Source organism: Carettochelys insculpta, chromosome 32, assembly GCF_033958435.1.
Source record: "Carettochelys insculpta isolate YL-2023 chromosome 32, ASM3395843v1, whole genome shotgun sequence".
NCBI lineage: Eukaryota > Metazoa > Chordata > Testudines > Carettochelyidae > Carettochelys > Carettochelys insculpta.
The window spans coordinates 5723999-5749545 of NC_134168.1; the positions used below are offsets into that span (position 1 = coordinate 5723999).

Below are 25547 nucleotides of genomic sequence, written 5' to 3' on the forward strand. Positions count from 1 at the left end.
CCTCTACCCTCATGGCAGGACCAAGCACCCTCGACACCTTCCCTGCTAGATGTGTATCTAACCTCATCATCGTCAATAATCATCAATAACTGTGGGCTCAGCACCCGTTGGTGTCTGATGACTTTCTCACTATTTCCTTCCATCCTTCCCTGTCCAAAGCAGAGTGGGTTAGTTTCTATAGACTAGCTCCACACCAATCTACTACATCATCTATCCATTCTCTGTGGGGTTGGCCTCTCCTATTCGAAACGTCCATTATGCTAAATACTAGCGTCATGATTTTTCGTTTGTTGTTCATTACGCAAATATGTCCAAATATTTGTAGCTTCTGTTTTATAACCTTCTGCAGCAGGTTCTCTTTTGGCTGCATCTTCCGATATAATTCCTCATTGGTGACCTTCTACATCCATCCTATTCTCAGAATCTTTCTATAAGAACTCCTTTCGAACGCCAATATTCTTCTTTTTGAATCTTTCGTTATCACCCGTGTCTCACGTCTGTGCAACACGTTGCTGAATACACACATTTTCAAGATGCTCAGCTTTGTTCTTAAGCTAATTGCTTTGCTTTTCCGGATCTTATCCATCACCTTGAAACCTGCTCTTCAATATCTCCAATGATGGAGATGCCACAGACATACATGCGTGACTCGACCTGTTATGACTGAGCCAGGGCATTAGGTCTGAGCCTTGCCAGTAATAAAACCTGGCCTACTGCCTTCACTGAAAACTGACTCTGCACACTGATTGGGCAGCTTGATTGGAATCAGCTGTATGGGCTATCTGGCCAGAGCTAGCAGACCCCATAGCTGAGCATCCGTGAGCACTCCTTATCTCCGTTGTCTTTCTCTCATCCTCCTCTGAGTGGGGTCTCAGGTTCTGTCCCCATTGAACAGTGTCCCACCTCTGTAGTTAACCACCACCAATCTCTTAGTTCAGAGGTGCAGTAGGGGTGTGTATCTCTTCCACTTTCATTGCTAATGAAAAAGTAGGCTTTGTTCAATTCTATTAGCAGTAAAATTTTCAACTTGATATTGCAAAGGGACCCCATGGGTGCTGCTGAAAGACAGAGCACTATGTTTACGCCATGAAAAGAGAAGATTGGTATGGTCACTTGTTAGCCCGGAATTCAGGACAGCTTCCCAGATTCCCATTGTGAAGTTACACAATTAAACCAAATTCAGCATTTAAACAAGGCTACAAGAAGACAGCCCAAAGCAAGTGCAGAACAATGACAGGGAGGATCCTGGCTTCTTTGAAAAGTTTTTCCCAGCGTTTCTCTGCCTCTGTTTCCCTTTGCAACACAGGGCTCATAACTCTTACTGTGTCTTGGCTAGTTAGCTTGTGAATGCTAAGAGGACACTGAGAAAAATGATGACTCAAACTAAGTGAAGATTCTCTGGTCTATTGTCCCGCCCCTACAAGCTCAGTGTTCTTCTTCAGGTCTCTGCCATAGTGCCAAAAGTGACGTGAAGGGGTGCACAGGACAAGGGCTGTTCTCCGTCTGCAGAGGGGTGAATTTCACCCTGACACCAAACCACTTAATGCACCAACACATCCCTGTGCACACAGAGAGGGCAAAAGTGGAGGGCGGGGGACACACACCAAGGACAAAGCTTTGCTGGCTACAGAGATCTCCTGCTGAGTGTGTGGGCCAGTTTACTCCTATTTAACACCCCCAGGGAAATTCTCTGGCTCGTGTCTCATATCAGGAGAACCTGGACAAGCATGACTGGCCCATCCCCATTAGAATGGCTGGGTTTGGTCCTCAACTGGCAGACATCTGCGCAACTTCTTTTGTTTCAGTGAATTTACTCCTGAGTTACACCAGTTGGGTGTCTGGGAGGAGAAACCACTCCAGATAATCCAGTGGAGTTCCCCAAGAGTCAGGCAAGGGGAGCAAGGACAGAATCCAGACCCTGGTGGAGCTGGGGATCTGGCCCTTTTAGGTCCAGGGCTGTGCTTGTATTACTGTCAGCTGAGACCTGGTCCCAGGGCTCTATCCATGTTATCTGAAACAAACAATGACCAACCTTGTTTAATTGGCAGCCTCTGCAGAGGTTTCAGACCAGAGACCTGATGGAGATTCACAGTCGTGAAATTGTGACCATCACCAACACTGGATTGGTGCCCATAACCTGCTTCTTCCTCACCCTCGCATCCTGCATCAGGATTATCTGCTTCCCCCTGAAGATTTTACTCCTGTTTCACAAAGCTGGGGAATTCTGGGGCTCATGTCACACGGCAGGAGTACCAGGACAAGTATCACTGGCCCATCCCCATTAGGAGGTCTGGGTTTGCTTCTCAGCTGGCAGAAATCTACACGACTCCTGTCATTTTAGTGAATTTACTCTTATGTCAGTTGGGTTTCTGGGAGGACAAACAGCTCCAGGGTATCCAATGAAGTTCCCCGAGAGTCAGGACAGAATCCAGACCCTGGTGGAGCTGGAGATCTGGCTTTTTCAGCTCTAGGGCTGCATTCAGATTAATGCCAGCAGAGGCCTGGTCCCAGGGCTCTATCCAAGTTATCTGAAACAAGCAATGACCAATCTCATTTAAGTGGAGGACTCTGGAGAGGTTTCAGACCAGGAACCTGGAGGAGATTCAGAGCCCTGGTCTCATGTGGCCTGCAGGGCTATAAAGACAAGAGACAACAAGGTTGGATGCGGTGAGAATGCCATGGGCTCTTCAGTAGTGTGGGGCAATGTGCTGCTGAAACTATCTGTAGTGTCAGAGTGGATGAGGGCTCCTGGGTGAATCCCAGCGCCCGGGCTTTGCACCTGTCCTGGATGATGGATAAGAAAGCTGGAAGGTGCTAGGTCAGAGTCCTGGAGCTGGAGAGGGGAGTCTGGAGACAGGAAGGAGGAATTCCCCTCTGCTGGAGCAGCCTCTCGTGATGCAGCCACTGTAAGGCTCCTGCTTTGGCAAATATCTTCTCGTTCTGTCCCTCGGTCTCTGAATCTGTCCCTCTGTCTCGCCCTGCGTAAATTCTCAGCCAAATACTTTCTCTAGGAGAAATTTATCCAGCCCTCTATCCATCCTTCCCTTTGCAGCATTTGCCAGCCCATATCCATATTCTTAACCCCTCTCCCCATCGTTCATAATCCCAACCCACCAACAACTCCGCTTAGCCGTGTCCCTCCTGCCTGGGGGAAATCCCTGGTAACCTGCAGAGACAATTTGCCTCTTGTCCTTCAGATTTTATCTGCTGTGACTTGAATAGGGCCCAACCAGCTGCTCACGAGGCACTGATAATACACTGTGGCCAGGAGGCCTGGAGCCACTTGTGTAGTGAGGTTACTGAGAGCTATGAATATGATGGAAACAGCAGAGCTGTTCCCATAACTCACCTTCTCCTGTCCCTAACCCTTCCTCCTCTGACCCAACAATGCCCTCCCCTGAGCTCCCAACATTAGAGATTTGCAGCAATTCCTCACCACTTCCAGTGGTTTATATATTCCATCCTCCTCCTCTTCCTTAATACAAATATGGAAGAGACCATGTTTTTATAACAAGACATTCCCTGAACCCAGTGCTTCTGTGTACCTACGGCCAACCCTCTGCAGAGAGGGAAAGATTGAGATGTGATGTTTACACTGAGCCCTGAACTCGAAATGAGATCCACCCTTGGTTCTCAGCAAATTTTGGATCTTATTTTGAGTCAATTTCCAAATAGGCTCTTTCGGGATTTGGCACTGTCTATACAGCACCAAATGTTGAAATACTGGGGTGTGTCGAGGCATCCCTTACTCCTCCCGCATTAAGGGGAAGAGGGATGGTGAAATAGCATGCTCGGTATTCAGAAAAATTTGTTTATACACCAGCTGTGCTACTTTCCCACGTCTTTCTGTTTTGCAATACCGTGTGCGTTTCCTAGACGGGGAATTACTATTTCAGGACGCACCGGTATCCTGAAATAATGCCCCACTGTAAACATTGCCAGAGTGAACACACCACAGCTGAGAAACATTAGCCACAAATGGACACCCATAAGGTGCTTTTGGTAGAATTAGGTGTAATGGCCAAGACAGAGGAGAAATTACTCAATTAGAATAGAATAGAATAGAATAGATTTCACCTTTCTCTCTTTGTCTCTGGAGTGTAAGATCTTCCAGGCAGACACTTTCTCTCCCTAAGTTCATGGTCCGCACTGTGGGCCCCACCCCAAATGGCATGACGATGACAGAAATATACACTGCACCCAATGGAAGAGAGCAAAGGGAGCTAGTGGATGCCAGGTTTTTTGTCTCAATATGTTGCTCACATTGTTTCTCTGTCCCACCCAGGAATGAGTCCCAAATGGGACTGGTCAACCGCACGATGGTGACTCATTTCATCCTCTTAGGGTTCCCCAACACCGACGGCCTCCAGACCATCCTCTTCTTCACCTTCTCAGCCTTCTACCTCTGCACCCTGCTGGGCAACCTGCTCATCTTATCAGCCGTCTTCACTGATCGCTGCCTGCACACGCCCATGTATTTCTTCCTGAGCAACCTCGCCATGCTGGATATTGGAATCCCCTGCATTAGCACCCCAAAATTGCTGGCCATCCTCTGGAGTCAGAATAGAGTTATCTCATTGGGTGGGTGCATGTCCCAGATCTTCTTTGGGCACTTCCTGGGCAGCACCGAGTGCCTGCTCTATACGGTCATGGCTTACGACCGTTACGTGGCCATTTGTCATCCACTGCGCTACTTGCTTATCATGAACAGGAGGGTGTGCGCCCTGCTGGCTGCTGGCACCTGGATCGCCAGCTCCATCCACGCCACCATCCTCACCAGCCTGACCTTCACACTGCCCTACTGCGGCTCCAATGTGGTGGACTATTTCCTCTGTGACATCTTCATGCTGGTGAAGCTGGCCTGTGCTGACACACATGTCATCAAAACTGTGAGCCTCACCAACATTGGACTGGTGCCCATCGCCTGCTTCCTCCTCATCTTCACCTCCTACGTCCGGATCGTCTGCGCCCTGCTGAAGATGAACTCAGCCAACGCCTGGCGCACAGCGGCCTCCACTTGTACCTCCCACCTAGCCGTGGTAATGCTCTTCTTTGGACCATGCTTCCTTGTGTACACTCAGCCCCAGCTGAGCGAGGTGTTGGCGACGCCTGTTCAGATCTTCTGCAGTGTGGTGACGCCCATGCTCAACCCAGTAATCTACACCCTGAGGAACAAGGAGGTGAAAGCCTCTCTGAAAAAACTGGGAAGAGGTCGGATCCCTGCCTGCTGACGTGCGAGAGCTGCTGGGGTCACAAGCGGATTTGCATGGAAATGGATTTGCGCATCTCTCTGCATGGCTCTTCCTTGGCTTTTCTGGCACTCCAGGTCTCAAATTTCCATAGCAGTAACAGTGTGTCTTATTTTGAGTTAACGATGCAGTGTACGTGTAGCCTCTCAGTTCCTTTCCATTGATGCAACACAGAAACTCCTCCAGTCCCTATTTAGGCACCTGGGAAAATTTCACGCCGTCTCTCAATTGGCTCCAAAGTCGATACGTCCCTTTCTGGTACCACTGAGCCTCAGGGTGGAATGAAACATTTTTATCCCGTGGGAGGGAAGTAAGTTGGATTTAATTTGAGAAAACACCACCAATAGGTTCCATACACAAACTATGAGCCAAAGACCCATTCCTGGATAGCTTGGGCAGCGCCCTTGTCCCCACAGGTTCTTATGGCCAACAACCCCAACTTCTCTTTACATGCCCAACCTTTCTCAGTACCCCCACCCGATTGCTGTCCTTGGCCAGCTCACATTCCCCATGTGTTATACGTGGATCATGGACGTTCTTTGACTGTCTCAGGAGTTACGTGTTTGTCACATTCATGTGATGAGAGTCTCGATTTGTCTGTACTGGATGTTTCCCAAAGAGGCCCCCATCTCAGTTGGAGGCTGTAGGTCCTACCACATTATGGTAGGTCCTACCATAATACCGGTGATAAAAATAGTCCTAATCCAAACAAAACTACTGAAATGCAGCTCCAGCTCTGCTTTCCATGGCAACGAATCAAGGCACTCAGCTGATGCAAACCAAGAGTAAGTTCAGAGTCGGGGCCCTGTCCCAGTGAGAAGGCCTTGCCTGGGTACTCATTAGAAATTTGATTTTAATTAACTCCAAAGGCCATTGCCTCTGTGGGATGTGATGCCCAGGCTGGGGACAATACATCTCCTGAGTTTAAGTATCACGTCTGCTTCTGCCCCTGAATTCTGCCTCCCAAATAAGCTGCCCACCAGAAGAAGGGCAGGAAAGTTCAGTGATTTGAGGAATCTCCAGGTACCTTATTAACACTGTGATGCTAGGGCAGGGACCAATGGATCAATGAGATCATGGATGGAAAAATCCCTGAGTGGTAGATTTGAGGCCTGGCACCAGAGGGCTGGTGTGAGGCCTGAGCTAAAGTTGTTAAAACTTTGCAGATATAAAATATAGTTGAGTTGTAAGCAGAAGGCCGGGCCTGGCTCCCAGGACCTGGCAGGACACGGCCTGAGTCTGCAGAAATGCACAGTCCTGAGTGGTGGTAGCAGAAGATCTCAAGGCCAGACACATCCCGAAAGGAGAACAGAGACAGGCTGAGCCATTGTAAGGAGAAGTTCACAAGAAGAGCCTGATGGGTAGAGAGGTTTGGATTGAAGCAACGTGTACAGAGTAACGAGGGGTCCTGGATATGTCAATGGAATGCAGATATGTCCCTTGTTTGTATTTGCATGTAAAGATGTGCCTCAGAAGTAATTTCTTTGACCAAAGGGAGAACGGAGAATTCCGCCATTTGATAAGCCAGTCCCTCGTTATAGACTCGTAGAACACTAGAACTGGAAGGGACCTCAAGAGGTCATCAAGTTCAGTCCCCTGCCCTCATGGCAGGACCAAGCACCACCTAGACCATTTTTGATAGATGTCTCTCTAACCTGCTCTTAAATATCTCTATTGATGGAGATGCCAAGGACATACACGTGTGACTCTACCTGGTACCACTGAGCCAAGGCATTAGATCAGCCCTTGCCAGTAAACAAACATGTCCTACTGCCTTCACTGAAAACTGACTCTGCACATTTATTGGGCAGCTTGATTGGAATCAGCTGTATGGGCTATCTGGCCAGAGTTAACAGACCCCATAGCTGAGCATTAATGAGCACTCCTTATCTCCGTTGTCTTTCTCCCATCCTCCTCTGTTTGGGGTCTCAGGTTCTGTCTCCATTGAACAGTGTCCCACCTCTGTAGTTAACCACCACCAATCTCTTAGTTCAGAGGTGCAGTCGGGGTGTGTATCTCTTCCACTTTCATTGCTAATGAAAAAGGAGGTTTTGTTCAATTCTAATAGCAGTAAAATTTTCAACTCCCATTCTTTTTAACCTTGATATTGCAAAGGGACCCCATGGGATGTGCTGAAAGACAAAGCACTACTTTTACCCTCGGAAAAGAGGAGAGTGGTATGGCCAATTGTTAGCCCAGAATCCAGGACAGCTTCCCCCGATTCCCATTGTGAAGTTACACAATTAAACCAAATTCAGCATTTAAACAAGGCTACAAGAAGACAGCCCAAAGCAAGTGCAGAACAATGACAGGGAGGATCCTGGCTTCTTTGAAAAGTTTTCCCCATTGTTTCTATGCCTCTATTTCCCTTTGCAACACAGGGCTCATAACTCTTACTGTGTCTTGGCTAGTTAGCTTGTGAATGCTAACAGGACACTGAGAAAAATGATGACTCAAACTAAGTGAAGATTCTCTGGTCTATTGTCCCGCCCCTACAAGCTCAGTGTTCTTCTTCAGGTCTCTGCCATAGTGCCAAAAGTGACGTGAAGGGGTGCACAGGACGAGGGCTGTTCTCCGTCTGCAGAGGGGTGAATTTCACCCTGACGCCAAACCGCTTAATGCACCAACGCATCCCTGTGCACACAGAGAGGGCAAAAGTGGAGGGGGGGACACACACCAAGGACAAAGCTTGGCTGGCTACAGAGATCTCCTGGTGAGTGTGTGGGCCAGTTTACTCCTATTTCACACCCCCCGGGGGAATTCTCCGGCTTGAGTCTCACATCAGGAGAACCTGGACAAGCATGACTGGCCCATCCCCATTAGAATGGCTGGGTTTGGTCCTCAACTGGCAGACATCTGCGCAACTTCTTTTGTTTCAGTGAATTTACTCCTGAGTTACACCAGTTGGGTGTCTGGGAGGAGAAACCACTCCAGATAATCCAGTGGAGTTCCCCAAGAGTCAGGCAAGGGGAGCAAGGACTGAATCCAGACCCTGGTGGAGCTGGGGATCTGGCCCTTTTAGGTCCAGGGCTGTGCTTGTATTACTGTCAGCTGAGACCTGGTCCCAGGGCTCTATCCATGTTATCTGAAACAAACAATGACCAACCTTGTTTAATTGGCAGCCTCTGCAGAGGTTTCAGACCAGAGACCTGAGGGAGATTCACCGCCGTGGTCCCATGCGGCCTGCAGGGATATAAAGACAGAGCCAACGAGGTTGGATGGGGTGAGACTGCCGTGGGGTCTACTGTAGTGTGGGGCAATGTGCTGCAGATGCCATCTATAGTGTCAGAGGGGATGAGGGCTCCCGGGTGAATCCCAAGGCCCCAGGCTGCATGCCTGTCCTGGACGATGGGCCATTGGGGTGAGAGAGCTGGAAGGGGTTAGACCTAAATCCCATCCGGAGATGTGAAGGAAGAACTCCCCTGTGCTGGAGCAGCCTGTCACGATGCAGCCACTGTAAGGCTCCTGCTTCGGTAGAGATCTTCTATCTATGTGTCCTTCAGTCTCTGAATCCGTCCTTCTACCACACCCTGGGGAAGTTCTCAGCCAGCTATTTTCTTTGGAGAGAAATAGACCCATCCATCCCTCTGTCCTTCCCTGGGCCGCACCTGCCTGCCTCTCTCCCTATCATTTACCTCTCTTTGCCCATCTATCATAATCCCAATCTGCTGGCATCTGTCCTCAGTCTGGCCTCTGCAGCCTGCAGAGACTCCTGGCAAACTACAAACAACCGCTGCGCCATTGTCGCTCAGATTTCATCCCCTGTGACTTCAACAGGCAGCCTGCTGGTCACGACCGAGTGCTGACAAGCTGTGGCCAGGAGGCCTGGAGGAATTTGTGCAGTGAGGTTGCTGAGAGCTGTGAGTGTGATGAAAACAGAGATGCTGAACAGCTGGTAGCCATAATTCCAGTGGGTGTGGCTCTTCCCCTTCTTTTCTTCTCCCTTCCTTCTCTGACTCCACAATGCCCACCCAAGAGCTCCCAGCATTTCTAAATCTGCCACAATTCCCTACCCCATCCAGTGGTTTATACGCTCCATCCTCCTCTTCCTTCATGCAAACGTGGAACAGCCCATGTGTTTATAACAACAAAACATTCTGTTGACACACGGCTGCCGTGTGCACATGGCCGTCCCTCTGCCGAGAGGGTAAGACTGAGAGGATGTGTTTCCCCTGTGCCCTTAACTTGAAATAAGATGCACCATAGGCTCTAGGCAAATTTTATATCCTATTTGAGTGAATTTCCAAACAGGATGTTTCGGGGTTTGGCTCTGTTTATACAGCACTAGATTTCAAAATACTGGGCCGTGTCGAGGCAATCCTTACTCCTCAAACAAAGGGCACAGGGATGCTGAAATAACTTGCCTGGTACTTTGAAAAATATTTTTTATATACAGGGTGCGCAATTTTGACACTCCTCTATATTTTCTAATAATGTGCGTTTCCCAGACTTGGAGTTACAATTTCAGGATACGTCGGTATCCTGCAACAGCTCCACAGTGTAAAAAAGGCCGGATTGAACACACCACTGATGAGAAATGTTAGCCAAAGATGGAAACCTGTAGGGTACTTTGTCTAGAATTACAGGGAATGGTGTAGAGAGAGGAGAAATGACTCAATTACACTAGAATAGAATAGCATAGAATAGAACAGAATAGAGGTCCCCTTTTTCGCCTTATCAATAGACTGTAAGATCTTCCAGACAGACACTTTATCTCTGTCTGATTTTGATCAGCCTGGCGGTGCCCACCCCAAATGGCATGACAATGATGGATCCAATACACTGGATCCAATGGAAGAGAGCAATGGGGAATGGAAGGAAGGGTGGGTATTGATGTGACTGGGTGGTAGTTTTTTTGTGTGAATAATTCGCTCACATTATCTCTCTGTCCCACCCAGGAATGAGACCCAAACAGGACTAGTCAACCACACGGTGGTGACTCATTTCATCCTCTTAGGCTTCCCCAACACCAACGGACTCCAGACAATCCTCTTTGTCACCTTCTTAACCTTGTACATCTGCACCCTGGTGGGCAACCTGCTCATCTTCTCAGCCATCATTGTTGACTCCCGCCTGCACACCCCTATGTACTTCTTCCTCTGCAACCTCGCTGTGCTGGACATTGGAAACCCTTCAATCTGCTCTCCAAAATGGCTGGACATGCTCTTGGGTCACAGCAGAGCCATCTCACTGGGTGGGTGCATGTCCCAGATCTTCTTTTTCCACTTCCTGGGCAGCACCGAGTGCCTTCTCTACACGGTCATGGCCTATGACAGGTACGTGGCCATCTGCCACCCTCTGCGCTACATGCTTATCATGAACTGGAGGGTGTGTGCCCTCCTGGCTGCCAGCACCTGGATCGCCAGCTCCATCCACGCCACCATCCTCACCAGCCTGACCTTCACGCTGCCTTACTGCGGCTCCAATGTGTTGGAAACTTTCGTCTGTGATGTTTTTCCGGTGGCCAAGCTGGCTTGTGCGGACACGCACGTGATTGAAACTGTGACCATCACCAACACTGGATTGGTGCCCATCACCTGCTTCTTCCTCATCCTCGCATCCTACCTCAGGATTATCTGCTCCCTCCTGAAGATGAACTCAGCCAATGCCTGGCACAAAGCAGCTTCCACTTGTACCTCCCATGTGGCCATAGTGATGCTCTTCTTTGGGCCCTGCTTCCTGGTATACACTCAGCCGCAACTGAGCGAAGTGCTGGCCACGCCTGTTCAGATCTTCTGCACTGTGGTGACGCCTGTTCTGAATCCAGCCATCTACACCCTGAGGAACAAGGAGGTGAAAGCCTCTCTGAAAAAAATGAGAAGAGGTCTATTTCCTGGCCACTGATGTGCGGCAACTGCAGGAGTCTGGGTTTGCATTGAAATGCATTTTCAAATTTGTCTCTAGGGTTGCTCCACAGGTTTTCTGAACCTCTGTGTCTCTCCCTATCCTTGACTATCTCTCTGGAGCTCTAGAAATGCTCATAAAAATCCCTAGCTGTTGTTGTTGTTGTTGTAGTTGTTTAGAGTCCTGCGCCTGGGGCGGAAGAATCCCAAGCATTGTTACAGGCTGGGGACCGACTGGCTCAGCAGCAGTACGAAGGAAAGGGACCTAGGGGTTATGGTGGATGAAAGGCTGGAGATGAGTAAACAGTGTGCCCTTGTAGCCAAGAAGGCTAATGGCATACTAGGGTGCATTAGGAGGAACATTTCAAGCAGATCTAGGGAAGTAGTTATTCCTCTTTATTTGGCACTGGTGAGGCCACATCTGGAAAATTGTGTTCGGTTTTGGGCCCCCCAGTATAAAGAGCATGGAGCAGGTTCAGTGAAGGGCAACAAAAAGGATGAAGGGTCTGGAGCACAAGACCTATGAGGAGAGGCTGAGGGATTTGGGCTTGTTTAGTTTACAGAAGAGAAGACTTTGAGGTGATTTAATAGCAGCCTTCAACTTCCTGAAGGGGAGCTCTAAACAGGAGGGTGAGAAACTGTTCTCAGTGGTGTCAGATGGCAGAACAAGGAGTAATGGTCAGAAGCTGAAGAGGGAGAGTTGTAGGTTAGATATTAGGAAAAACTACTTCACCAGGCGGGTGGTGAAGCATTGGAATGTGTTGCCTAGAGAGGTGATGGATTTTCCATCCCTTGAGGTTTTTAAGTCCCAGCTGGACAAGGTCCTGGAGGGGATGACTTAGTGGGGGTTGATCCTGCTTGAAGCAGGGGGCTGGACTAGATGACCTCCTGAGGTCCCTTCCAGCCCTGTGATTCTGTGTGACTTTCTCCTAAGGAGACCTTTGTGAAGGGAGATGCAATCTCAGTAGGCATTGCATTCGAAGGGAATTGGAGATCAAAATCTCCTACAGCAGTGTTTCTTCGATGATGTTCTGCAGAGCACTGGTGTTCCATGAACACCTCACAGGTTTGTCATCAGCTCCTGGCACTTTTTTGATATCACACATGGATGGTGTATATTTTAACTTCATTGACCACTCGAACTGGATCGGGACCTCAAGAGGTCCTCAAATCCAGTCCCCTGCCCTCATGGCAGGACCAAGCACCATCTAGCTCCCCCTGATAGATGTCTATCTAACTTGATCCTAAATATCTCCAGGGCTGGAGATTCACAACCTTCCAAAGCAATTTATTCCAGTGTTTTACCACCTGGAGAGGTAGGAAGTTTTTCGTAAAGTACAACCTAAACCTCCCTTGCTGCAGTTTAAGCCCATTGCTTCTTGTCTGTTATTAAAACCAGATACAATGAGACTTCTTCGTTGCTATCATACCTGATTAAATTGCTTTATTTTGGTTATGCTGCCTATCTTGCTGCTTGTTTGTTTTGTTTCTGTCCAAGAACAATTTTTTGAAGAATATTTTCATTGGTGTTCCATATAAAAATATTATTATTTGGTGTTCCGTGGTTTCAGAACGTTTTAGAAACACTGACGGGGGGTGTATTTTGAAAAGTTCTGCCTTTATACACACGTCACGTTCTTTGGCTACTCTAGAAGTATCTGTCAGCAGAAGCTGCTCTCAGAAGAGATGTTCCGAGAAAGCTTCTGTCGACAGATTGCGTCTAGGCGTAAAGGCAGATAGATGGTTTGATCTGCTGTGTAGAGAAAAGGACCCCCTGGAGCATCTACCAGGCGTTTTCGTTGACAGTTTCTTTCGACAAAATGCATTTTGTGTGCAGACACTCCGTGTATTTTGTCAACAAACCCCCATTTTTGTCAATCAAACTCTCTAGTGGAAACGTAGCCTTTATGGTTTTCATGATAAGTGTAACCCACGCATGCAAGGTTATCATGAAAACCATAAAGGCTACGTTTCCACTAGAGAGCATGACAGATACTTCTAGAGTAGCCAAAGAATGTCATGCTGCATGTAACCAAGACCACATACAGAGAGAGAGCTAAAGGAGTCCACTCCACAGCTTTTTTCCAAGGGTTATGTGATGTTTAAGGTCATGTTTTTAGCTTCAGGGGGCAAAAGTTTGATAATATCCAGTGAAAATCTCGGTTGGCAGGCAGTTCAAATGCAAACTTTTGGGCAGGTGAAGCTTGCATAACTGCCTAAAGGCAGATTTGAACCTGAGACAGCTAGAGCCTGCTGGAAGATTTTCTAGATTTTGGTTCCTGCACAAAGGTCCAGAGATCCTAGGTTTAAGTTTGCCTGTGGGAATTTACAGTAGCAGGAACCAGGGTCAGGTTCAATATCAAGGGGTTCCTGTCCATTGACACAACACACAACTGCCTCCACTCAGTGACCTGGGAAAATTTCACGCTATCCCTGGGTTGTCTCCAAAGTCAATACTTCTCCGTCTGCTAACACGGAGTCTCAAGGTGGAATGAAACACTATAAAAAGGGGGAAGTAAGTTGGGGTTAATTTTCAGAAAACATGGCCCACAAAGTTTTCTAAACTTGGACTGTAAGCCCAGACCCACCCACAAGAAGCTTGGACAGTGTCCTTGTCCCCTCAGGTTCTGAAATCCAGCCACACAAATGTCACTTTCACATGCCAGACCTTTTTATGTATTCCACACCCAGGTGCTGTCTCTGGACTCGGTTGAACCAGAGTTCACAGGTGCATTCCCAGAGTTCACCTCCTACTGGGTGTGGAGGCCATGGGTGACTCCATTGGCCAAACAGTGGCCACCTGCTCATGACACTGCTCCACCAGCCTTCCAGTTGACCTCTCATTATGCCTCTCCACCAGCTGTTCTGTTACTTGCACACCTCACTAGCTTGCCACCTGTCTTTGCCAGGCAGGCTCTCCATGGTGTTCAGCTCTGGGTCAAGAGTGAAAGGGGAAGAGCCTTAGGCATTCGGTTCTTTGTTGCCTCGCAGACTACAGTGTTGACCCCAGTTCCCCTAAAGCCACACACAGCAGAACATCTGGGGTAGTTCAAAGGGATTCAGAGCTCCAGAAGCTGCCACTGGTCTCAGAGTAGCAGTGGCTGGTGCTTTGGATCCCTTTGAAATGCCAAGTCCAGGGGCAACTGCCTCTTCTGTCTGGCAAGGAGTATGGCAGAAAGGGATCTAGAGGTTATAGTGGACCACAAGCTAAATACGAGTCAACAGTGTGATGCTGTTGCAAAAAAAAGCAAAAGTGATTCTGGGATGCTTTAACAGGTGTGTTGCGAACAAGACACGAGAAGTCATTCTTCCGCTCTACTCTGCGCTGCTTTGGCCTCATCTGGAGTATTGTGTCCAGTTCTGGGCACCGCAGTTCAAGAAAGATGTGGAGAAATTGGAAAGGGTCCAGAAAAGAGCAACAAGAATGATCAAAGGTCTAGAGAACATGACCTATGAAGGAAGGCTGAAAGAACTGGGCTTGTTTAGTTTGGAAAAAAGAAGATTGAAGGGGGACATGATAGCAGCTTTCAAGTATCTAAAAGGGTGTCATAAGAAGGAGGGAGAAAACTCGTTCTTCTTGGCCTCTGAGGATAGAACGAGGGGCAATGGGCTTAAACTGCAGCAAGGGAGGTTTAGGTTGGACATCAGGAAAAAGTTCCTAACTGTCAGGGTGGTCAAACAGTGGAATAAGTTGCCAAGAAAGGTTGTGGAATTTCCATCATTGGAGATATTTAAGAATAGGTTAGATAAGTATCTATCAGGGATGGTCTAGATAGTACTTGGTCCTGCCATGAGGGCAGGGGGCTGGACTCGATGACCTCTCAAGGACCCTTCCAGTTCTAGCATTCTATGGTTCTGTGATTCTGTCTCATCGCCACTTGGAAGGCCTGCAGAATGCACATCCATTTAAAGATTCTGTTCCAAAAAAAAGCAAACACGATTCTGGGATACGTTAACAAGTATGTTCAGAGCAAGACAAGGGACGTCATTCTTCTGCTCTACTCAGCTCTGATTAGGCCTCGGCTAGAGTATTGTGTTCTGTTCTGGGCACCGCATTTCAAGAAAGATGTGGAGAAATTGGAGAAGGTCCAGCGAAGAGCAACAAGAATGATTAAAGGTCAAGAGAACATGAGCTGTGAGCGAAGACCAAGGATATTGAGCTTGTTAAGTGTATAAAAAAGAAGATTGAGAGGGGACATGATAGTGGTTTTCAAGCACCTAAAAGAGGATTACAAGGAGGAGGGAGAAAAATTGCTGTCCTTGGCCTCTGAGCGTAGGGCAAGAAGCAATGGGCTTAAACTGCAGCAAGGGAGGTTTAGATTAGACATTAGGAAAAACTTCTCAACTGTCAGGGGGGTTAAGCACTGGAATAAATTGCCTAGGGAGGTGGTGGAATCTCCATTGATGGAGATATTTCAGAGCAGGTTAGGAAGACATCCATCAGGAACGGGCTAGGTGGTGCTTGGTTCAGCTGTGAAGGCAGGGGACTGGACTCGATGACCTCTCAAGGTCCCTTCCAGTTCTAGTGTTCTATGATTCTATGAAAGAACCTGTGGGAGTTATGGGTAAACAATTTCCTTCTCACTTAGACAAAAACCTGGGACAAAGAGGACTTGGATTCCAGTACAGAATCTTGAGAGGAAACCCTACTAGTCCATGAGTAATTCACTAAATCACTATGTCCCTCAGTTCTCTCATCTATTATACACGGGTAATTAAATCGGTGGTCACTCTCGGTTATTAAATATGTATCACATTCAGGGTTGGGAGGCTCTCTGGTGGGTGTGGTACAAGGGGGCCCAAATTTCAGTTCCAGATCGTATGTCCTACCACAATACCAATGCTTAAAATAGAGATAATACCAACAAAAATAGTCGAAAGTGGTACCAGCTCTAGTTTCCATGTCAACGAAACAAGGTACTCATCTGAGTAAGCTCTGAGACTAATCAAGCCAAGAGTAAGCTCTGAGAATTGTCTCCATCCCAGTGAGAAGATCCCGCCTGGGTACTCATTAGAAATAGCACTTTAATTAACTTCAATGGTCGTTGTACCTCATGGGATTCTGGGATTGGGCCTACGCACCTACAGGGATTAATTATCATGACTGCTTTTGCATCTTCATTTTGGCTCCCAAGAAATCTGAGAAAGAACAAGAAATGAGAGTCATTAGAGTAATCGCAAGGAGCTTTATTAAACCTATGGTGCCAAGACACCAGCAAACAAGTCAATGAACTCATTGCTGGAAAAAAAAACCTAGTTGTAGAAAGAGGGTCTGAGATCAGAGGCCTCGTACCTGAGCCTGTTCTGAGATGTGAAGCCTGAGCTAAATTTCTCAAAAGGTAGGAGCTACACGGCAAGGTTAAGCTGTAAGCAGGAGGTAGAGCTGGCTCACGGAATCAGTCAAGAACAGGTGTTGCATAAACTCATGATTCAGAAAGGTGGCGCCCAAACCCCTCAATACAAAACACATTCCCCAAAGAGAGTAGGAATACGCAAACATATTGTTAGCTTAAGCTCGGGACTACAGCATGGTGGATAGAGATGTTTTCATTGAACCAACATGAACAAGGTAACATGGGGTTCTTAAACACAGCAATAAGGGGCACCCTAATACGTCGGAAGCAAGGTTTAACCCCTTTGTATCTGTGTATAAAGATGTGTCTTAGAGGCAGTGTCTTTCTTTGGATAAATATCTAACAGGGATGGTCTAGATGGTGCCCGGGCCTGCCATGGGGACAGGGGACTGAACTCGATGACCTCTTGAGGTCCCTTCCGGTTCTAGTGCTCTATGATTCCATGATTCTTGGCCTGAGGGGAAAGTATAAAGACCCACCACTCACCAAGGCGTTCAACGGTTATGGGCGCCCATATGTGACCATTGAGTGGGGCTTGAGAACCAGCACTTGCTGTCAAAGAACCTGAGCTCAGGCCGTCACTGGAAACAGAGTCTGAGGATTTGTTGGGCAGCTCGATCGGAGCTGGTGCTACGTGGTATCTGGCTGGAGTCAGTACAGCCCACAGCCATCATCCCTCAGCACCGTTGCTCTCAGGTGTCGCTAAACCTGTCTCCATTGCAGAGCATTCCACTTCTGTAGCTAACCACTCACAGCCTTCAGAAAAATGGTGGGCAACCTGTGGCTGGTGGGCCTCATGAGGTCCACTGGGGCTTCATCTGTGGCCCACAGACCTCTGGTTGCCTCCATCCCCCATTGTCTCTCCTACACCGGCACCCCACACCTCTTATACCACCCTCCCAGCACTTTTGCAGGAGGTACAGATCACCTGTTTATCTATCTGTTCCCACTCTTCTCCTTCCCTTCCAGAGCTGGAATGCCACCAATCAGCTGTTTGCAGAGTTCCAGCTCCGGGATGAGCGGGGACAGAAGATGAGTTGTGTGATTTGCACACTCTGAAAGTGCTGGGAGGGAGGGGGGAGAAGAAAGTAAGTGTGGCGCTCCAGTATGCGTGAGGTGTGTGGGGAAGAGGGTTCACAAGTGGACCTGGGGGCCAGAAGCGGAAACTTCGTAAGTTATGGGCTGCTGCAGGCCACTCCACAGGTCCTTTGTTTCCAGAGCAGTTATTGTTGAGTTACACCAGGTACATGACTGGAGGCGATGTAGCCCCAGAGAATCCAGTGGAGTCCTTCAGGAGTCAGGGAAGGGCAGGATACGGACCCTGCTGGAGCTGTGGATCTGGTCCTTTCAGTTCCATCGTGCTACACCTATTGATGCTGCTTGAGGACCTGGACCCAGGGGGACCCTGGGCGTGATCTGAAATCATGCCGTATCTCCATTAATTGGTGACTCCATCGATGGCTCAGATAAGGAGCCCGGTGGTGATTCAATGCCCTGGTCCCATGAGGCCCGAAGGGGATATAAAGACAAGGGAAAGCCATAAGGAAGAGTGGAATCTGTAGTAGCATGGTATATGCTATATGTGCTGCAGACAGCCCTCGCTAGATTTGAGTGGATTAGGACTGCTGGATGGGAAACAAACACCCAGCTGCACCCCTGTCCTGTGCCAAGGACCGTTGGGATAAGGAATCTGGAAGGTGGCATGGAGTCCTGGCTGGGGGCCAGGAAGGAAGAATTCCCACCAGCTGGAACAGCCTCCCCAATGCAGCCACTGTAAGGCTCCTGCTTTGGTAAAGATCTTCTCTCTTTTCTCCTCAGTCTCTGAATCTGTCCCTCTTCCTCACCCAGTGCTGCTGTCCATCTCTCCATCCATCCTTCCCTGTGTGCAGCATCTGCCATCCCCTGTATCATTTATCTCCCCATCTGTCTTCTACACGACCCACCAGCATCTCCTCTTCAGCCCCGAGAAACTCCCTGGCAAAACGCAAACAGACACATCGTCACTGGCATTTAAGGCTCATTCTCAAAATCTCCCGCCACATTTGCCGGACTCACACTGCTGAGCACGGGAACGATGACAAGCGGAGACCAGGGTTCTGGAACAATTTGTGTAGTGGTGGATGGGTTGGGGGAAGGTGCGAAGAGTCATTGAACTAGCTGTGAACCCAGGATAGATGGGAAATCACAACAAGCCAGGCAGTGCGGCTGTTCACCCAGCATCTCTAGTTCCAGCCTTTGTGACCGTAGTTATTCTATTCTCCTTCTTTCCTTTTCCTTCTGTAACCCCACTAAATATTCCAAACCAGCCCCCATCATCAAGAAAGCTGGGGCAATTCTTCAGGGTTCCTTGGTTTGTTTGTTCCATCCTCTTCCGCTTCTTTAATGCAAAGAGGAGCCCGTAATAGGAGGACCTTATACCAACAAACCCTACCAAAACACAGCACAGCCCTTCACGCACAACCATCCCTCTGTGGAGTGTGTGTGTGAGAGAAGAAGGGGACAGACCACAGAAGAGAACTCCAGAGGAAGGTTCTAAGGTATGTTGGGTAGAAGGACAAGGTAGGACAGAACTGAAGAAATTAGAATAGTTGAGGAGAGAAGAGAAGAAGGTTTTCTAGGCAGACATTTTCTTATTCCCTGATTAGACCCAGCCCAGAGAAGCCTTCTCCCCAAATGGGATGACAGTGAGAGAAATATACACTCTGCCCAATGAAACTCAGTCATGGGGAAAGTAAAGGGAAGGGTGAGCATTGCAGGTGTGGGACAATAGTTTTTTTGTGAGGGCGGGTGTTATTCAGTAACTTATTGGTATTATTCTCTCCCCTTCCCTAGAAATGAATTCCAAATGAGTCTGGTCAACCGCACAGTGGTGACTCATTTCATCCTCTTAGGGATCCCCAACACCGATGGCCTCCAGACCGTCCTCTTCATCACCTTGCTAGCCTTCTACCTCTGCACCCTGATGGGCAACCTGCTCATCTTATCAGCTGTCCTCATAGACTCCCGGCTACACACCCCCATGTACTTCTTCCTCTGCAACCTCGCTGTGCTGGACATTGGCTTTTCCTCCATCAGTACTCCCAAAATGCTGACCAACCTCTGGTTTCAGCACCAGGTCATCTCATTGGGTGGTTGCATGTCCCAGGTCTTTTTCTACCACTTCCTGGGGAGCACTGAGTCCTTGCTCTACACCGTCATGGCCTATGACCGTTACGTGGCCATCTGCCATCCACTGCGCTACCTGCTCATCATGAACTGGACGGCATGCATCTTCCTGGTCGCTGGCATCTGGATTGCCAGTTCCTTCCATGCCACCATCCTTACCAGCCTGACCTTCACGCTGCCCTTCTGCAGGTCCAATGTGGTGGACTATTTCTTCTGCGACATCTTCCCTTTGGTCAAGCTAGCTTGTGCAGACACACATGTCATTGAGACCGTGACCTTGACCAACACTGGACTGGTGCCCATGACGTGCTTCCTCCTCATCCTTGCGTCCTACGTGCATATTATGCATTCCGTCCTCAAGATGAGCTCGGACAATGGACGGCTCAAAGCTGCCTCCACTTGCGGCTCGCATCTGATGGTGGTGACGCTGTTCTTCGGGCAATGCGCCGTGATCTACACTCAGCCCCACCTGAGCAAACTGATGGTGACCATTGTTCACATCTTCGGCAATGTGGTGACCCCCATGCTGAATCCAATGATCTACACCCTGAGGAACAAGGAGGTGAAAGCAGCTCTGACACAACTGAAAGGGAGTCTAATACCTACACGTTGAGGTGCGGCCGCTACAGCAGTAGCAAGTGGGTCGGAATGGAAATCCACCTTGAAATGCATTTATATGGCTGGTCCATGGTTTTTGTGAACCTCGATTCCTCCCCGTAGGCCCACACAGCCCCATCTCTCTACCTGGAGCCATACAAGTCACAGAAATGCTCCTAAAAGACCCTAGCTCTCTTTGATGTGCTGTCAGGAGGACATTTCCAAAGCTGCCTAAAGGACTTGCCCTTTCAGGGTTCATCTACAAGTACTGGAAGATTGACCTGGTTTGGGTCAGTCTTTCGGGTTTCAATTTTGTGTTTCTAGTGGGGATGTTCAACTTGGTGGAGTACTTTCCTGCTCTGTTGAAACTGGCCTGCACTGACACAGTCACCAACCAAGTCATCATTCTGGCCGACATCGGGGCAGTAGTGGCCTCCAGCTTCCTGCTGATCTGCATTTTCTACGCATACGTAGCCACGGCCATCCTGAAGATCCACACAGCCGAGGGGAGGCAGCGAGCTTTCTCCACCTGCAGTGCCCACCTCATCCTGGTGGTGTTTTACTATGGGCCCCCCGTCTTCAACTACCTGCACCCCTCTTCAAGTCAAGCCTCCGACGCGGTCATCGCCGTGTTTTATACAGCAGTCATCCTGTTACTGAACCCCTTCATATACACCCTGAGGAAAAAGAGGGGAGAAAGTGAGGTTGGTCTTCTCCTTCCTTCCCCCACCAAGTCAGCCATCTCACCACTTGACTATCCAGGCTTCAGGGACCCCACTGCACATATTTTCATCAGGCAGGTGGAATGCCCCAGTGTGGCAGGCAGTGTTAAGAAGCAACGGGCGTTGGGTAACAGGGAAGGGGGCTACTCAGACGTGGGAAAGAGGAATGTTTGGCCCAAGACACTCTGAGGATGATATCAGGGAACATAATAACCCGAAGTCCAGAAACACGGGAGGTGGTGCACATGTTGTTAGGCTTGGGCAATAAATGGCCAGGCGTGTTATGGAATTTGTCCCTTTCTTTGGGCTTGTCTTCATTATTAGGGTTATGCTTTTGAAGAGGGATTAACAGTAATTGTCTAAATGTTCTGAATGGGTCACGTGTCTTCTCAGACAGAGCCCTGCTTACCCTCCGTCTGCTCCAGCCCAACGGAGCTGTACTGCACAAGCTAGGTTCCCCAGGGCTGGGTTCTTCTCATCCTGGAATCAGATGGAGGCACATCCCCATTTATAGAGAGCATCAGAGCCGGCCCCTTTTGTGCCTTGGTAGGCTGGGGTGCAAAGGAGAGCTAAGCTGTGACCTTCCTGTGCCCTTCGATTCAGCTGCAAGATAAGGAAATTGCTGCAGAAGAAAACAGGTTAGGGAGAGGCAGAGAGAAAAAGGGCAAAGTATGGGAGAGAGAGAGACAGAGCAGGAACCTATTTAACAATGAAAGTTACTGATTGCCAGGAAATAAGCAGATAAGAGAAGCCAAACATGCACATAAGTTGAAAGAAATCGAAGGTACACTTGATTACAAAGGCCAGGGTGAAACACCTGCCCTTGATCGTGAGGGCAAACTTTAAAACTCTTCCTAGGGAGACAGCACATAGATGAGGATTGAGGGGCACCAGTAGAGCTAGTGGGAACCCCAATCTGACCTCCCAGGGTGCTGAGGGTCGAAAGTGAGGGCCACCAGTGGGCACCCAGCTCTGGGTTAGCCAGTGCTGTGGGTCAAGAATGAAAGGCACCAGCAGAGCTGAGGGGTGAACAGCCCTGGGCTGGCTGGGGGGCTGTGGGCTGGGTGTGACGAGCACTGGGAGAACTGAGAGGTCAGGGTTGGCCTGGCAGGGGCTTAACATACGGGCCCATTGAATTTGCTTGTGTAGCTGGGCAGTTCTGGGCAGCTTTGTTTTAGTTGTGACCCATATTCCTGAAGCCTTCCCTTAACCCCAGGTTCTTTCCGTGTCCCTGGTTCTCTCTCCAGCCAGAACAGCACCTCCTGCTAAGGGAAAGAAAGAGGAGACATGGAAGAGACCAGGAGCATCGGAGCGGTAAGTGGGGTCATGGTAGGGCAGGACCTTGGGCCTCTCTTCTCTTCTCTCCCTCTGAACAATCCCACCGCTGGGGTCAGGGTGGGAGGGCACAGCTCGGAGACGTCACTGTGATCATCTCCCTGGGCTGCCCCAGTCCGGCCCCCACTTCCTGCTCACAGTTTGAACCGGATGTGTCAGAGAGCTAGAGGGTTTTTTAAGATTAGATCAACTGGTATGAATGGGCAGTAGGTCCATGGGAGTCATCGGGGCTGATCCCAACTTGGTGGTATGTCCTGTAGCCCCATGGAACATAGTGGGGCCATATCCAAGCTGGGGTCAATGGGGCCGTAGCTTTAATTGAGTCAGTGGAGGGGAGCCATGGTTACTTTGTGGTGATTACTCAAGGTGTCACTGGCAAGTTCATCCACTGATACAAACAGGACCATCCCCACCTGGGCATCTTCCCGCCATCAGACTGGTCTCCGACACAGCAGGTCCCTGGATCTTTTATTCACCTCCTCCGCTCCCTTCCCCCTTCTTCTATCCTCACCCCAGGACTGGACTCCTGCCAGTGGATCGTTGGTCCCTCACAAAGATGCCCGAGGAGCTGACATTTTCTGCACGCACGAAGGATACTTCATCGTCCGCTCCGACCTGGGCTGCTACCTGCAAACAGATGATCTAAATAAGGGAACAAATATCAAGATCGAGAGATTGCACCCAGCATGCCAGGGAGGGGATCTCTGTCTCGGTGACTTTCACATCCCACCAAACATCTACATCATCAAGGGCGACTCCTATCGGGTGGTGAAGGATCTGAGCACAGATGCTGAGGCTCAGGTCCATGACCTTCATCCTGAGTGCCGTGGTGGGGACCAATACCTGTGCTGGGCTTCTGCCTTTTGCATCATCTCCCTTGAGCACGAGGTTGTGAGTTTTGTCCATGACCTGAGCAGAACTGAACACATTGAAGGTTACTCCCTGCCTCAAGGATGGAAGACGGGGCTGTACTTCTTTGGCCTCCCTTTTCATGTAGCCCTGATCCAGGTGGATGAGAAATGGGGGCCACAGTGCCACCACTGTTCATACCGTAGCACAGAAAAAACAGGCTACTTCTCCATCCACCCCGATGTTCTTAACTTCCTTCCTGGGGGCCTGATTTTCACCCAGGGACATTCAGTTGCCGGCTGGGAGTGCATTAAAACACTGTACAACAGCTATGATTCAAGTATCACCTGGACGGGCAAGGTCACCCACAAGGTGGGCTACGCCAAGCAGTGGATGTCCAGCATCGAGCACAACTGGAACATCTCGGCGGAGATGTCCATCGGGGCCGGGGAGCTCACCAAGCTCATCACCCAGTTCCAGTTCTCCTTCAAGTCCGAGTACGGAGGGAAAAGCGTCCGCACGGAGCAGGAGGACTGGAACGAAGCCCAAGAAAAAGAGGAGTCGCTCAGTGTCACCCTGGAGCCCAGAAAGAACCTCTACATCTGGCAGTACCGCCTCGGCTTGGGCCAGGAGCCCATCTTGTTCTGCAGGGATATGGAGTTCACTGAAGAAAACCACCTGCCTCAATGCATCCCATTGCCTCCAGTCCCTTAAACAGCCGTGAGGATGAAGAAAGCCAGCCCTGTGCTCTGATTTCTGATGTGTGTACGAGCTTTTTGGGTGTGCTTTGGGCTTTTTCATCTTTCCCTAACCTGCCAAAATTCCTCCCTCCTCACCCAACTCTTTCTCCTGTAATTCTGCTTCCCATGCCCCCATTCTCCTAAAAGTCATTTGCAACACAGATGATTTCATGACCTCTCCTGTGCTTTCTCTTGTTACGCCTGCTTGGTAACTCGTGTTTGATTTTCCAACGAAGAGGTACGCTTTCCATTGCAAAACCAAAAAGAATGGTAACAGTGAAAACGTCCCAAAATTGGGTGAAAACTGCTCTAAAATGAGACACTCCAGCCAAAATTATATCAAAATATGAAAATCTTTGGCAAAATGCTGCCTAAAGGAAATCGAAATATATTAACTGGGAATGAATTGTGTTCTTTTTAGATGACCTTTGACAGATTTCCTAACACAGCAACATCAGATTTTGAGGGCAACCAATACTTTCTCGGAATAGTTTCCTGTGTAGCTGCCCCCTGAATTTGGAGGATTGTGTTCTCTCTCCAGCCTACAACGTTATTTTTAATCCTCTCTCTGATTTGAGGGAGGAGATTCTCCACTATAACTGTGATAATAATGGGACGATTACCTTCCACTTCTGGGTCAATTTGGGAAAATTTTTGAAAGGCAGATGGGAGGCGTTCAATGTATGTTCGTCTGGCTTTTGCTTAACAGCTTGTGTTTTTGACCTGCCGCACTGGGACAACCTCAGTGATTGCATTAAGAAGTCCCTTCAAGTCATTGTTCAAAACATTTTGCTCATTATCATTAGTTGGGGGACGAGGGAGAGGGTCGTTTGGCCATTGAGCACCCTCATCATGTGGGGCTGCTCACCAAGCTTGCTGAATTAAAGCTGCATAATCACGTGGAGGCAGATTCCCTCTTTAGAGCCAGTCCACGTCCCGATGAGCGGGGTTATAAATGTTAATCAGCCTTTGCGTTTCCTCACAGAATCCTTGGGGGTCCTCTCGGAAAGGAGGCAAAATGCTGTGAAAGTTTAAGATGTCAGCAGCAGTCCATGGGATGTGGATCCGCTGTGGACCGTCTCCTGAAGGCCCTGGGAGCATTCTAAGGGGAGTCGCTATGACTTGTGACGAGTTTCCCTGATCAGAAATATCGATTGCTGGTGACAACTCTTGTGAGTTCTTAAATAAAGTCGGGAAGCAGCGTCGCTCGAAGGAAACTTCAGATGGGCGAGCACCCTTCACAGTTATAACCATGTTTTTATCTGTGCAAATTCCGGTTGGCTTCCAGCCAGCTTTAAGCAATTCAGGGTTAAAGCTGTCAATCAACTCCTGAAGAGTATGTTCCTTAAGAGGCTTAATGGGAACAAAACTCATATCAGGGTGATCCGGTTCAAGTGGGGTGAAGGCTGCTTCTCCCTGGTGCAGAGATGGGGCCTGGTCTGATTGATTAGACAGCGTCTGGCTCATTTGTGCAGAAGAAGCCTGATCTGGTGGAGATGGTGGATGTGTGGGAGGCAGGGGTGGCCGTAGGCAACCCGTCCACAGGTCCAGAAGGTCCTCTGGCGGGTCAGGGATTGGGGCTGGGGTAGCCTTATTCTCAGGCAACTGAGGATATAATTGTGCTGTTGCTGAGTAGAGTGGGGGCGCAGACGGTGATTCTGGGGAATCGGGCTGTTTCTTTAGAGTCGCCAAT

The 25547-nt window shown here is 49.0% G+C and overlaps 3 protein-coding genes across 3 annotated transcripts; all 3 read left to right on the forward strand.

Moving 5' to 3' along the window:
• The first annotated feature begins 4298 nt into the window (after nucleotides 1-4298).
• Nucleotides 4299-5231, forward strand: LOC142004622 (putative olfactory receptor 10D4). Its single transcript, XM_074982239.1, has one exon. The coding sequence runs from the start codon at nucleotides 4299-4301 to the stop codon at nucleotides 5229-5231; it is 933 nt and encodes a 310-aa protein (XP_074838340.1).
• Nucleotides 5232-10169: 4938 nt separating this feature from the next.
• LOC142004623 (olfactory receptor 10D3-like) lies at nucleotides 10170-11093 on the forward strand. The gene has a single exon (XM_074982241.1). It carries the CDS (start codon nucleotides 10335-10337, stop codon nucleotides 11091-11093), a length of 759 nt encoding a protein of 252 aa, XP_074838342.1. The 5' UTR covers nucleotides 10170-10334.
• An 8198-nt stretch (nucleotides 11094-19291) lies between these two features.
• Nucleotides 19292-20224, forward strand: LOC142005015 (olfactory receptor 10D3-like). Its single transcript, XM_074982693.1, has one exon. It carries the CDS (start codon nucleotides 19292-19294, stop codon nucleotides 20222-20224), a length of 933 nt encoding a protein of 310 aa, XP_074838794.1.
• The last annotated feature ends 5323 nt before the right edge of the window (nucleotides 20225-25547 follow it).

Bases quoted from the DNA above. Each gene is read 5' to 3' on its own strand.
- LOC142004622 (XM_074982239.1), top strand. From the start codon at position 4,299: ATGGGACTGGTCAACCGCACGATGGTGACTCATTTCATCCTCTTAGGG.
- LOC142004623 (XM_074982241.1), top strand. From the start codon at position 10,335: ATGTACTTCTTCCTCTGCAACCTCGCTGTGCTGGACATTGGAAACCCT.
- LOC142005015 (XM_074982693.1), top strand. From the start codon at position 19,292: ATGAGTCTGGTCAACCGCACAGTGGTGACTCATTTCATCCTCTTAGGG.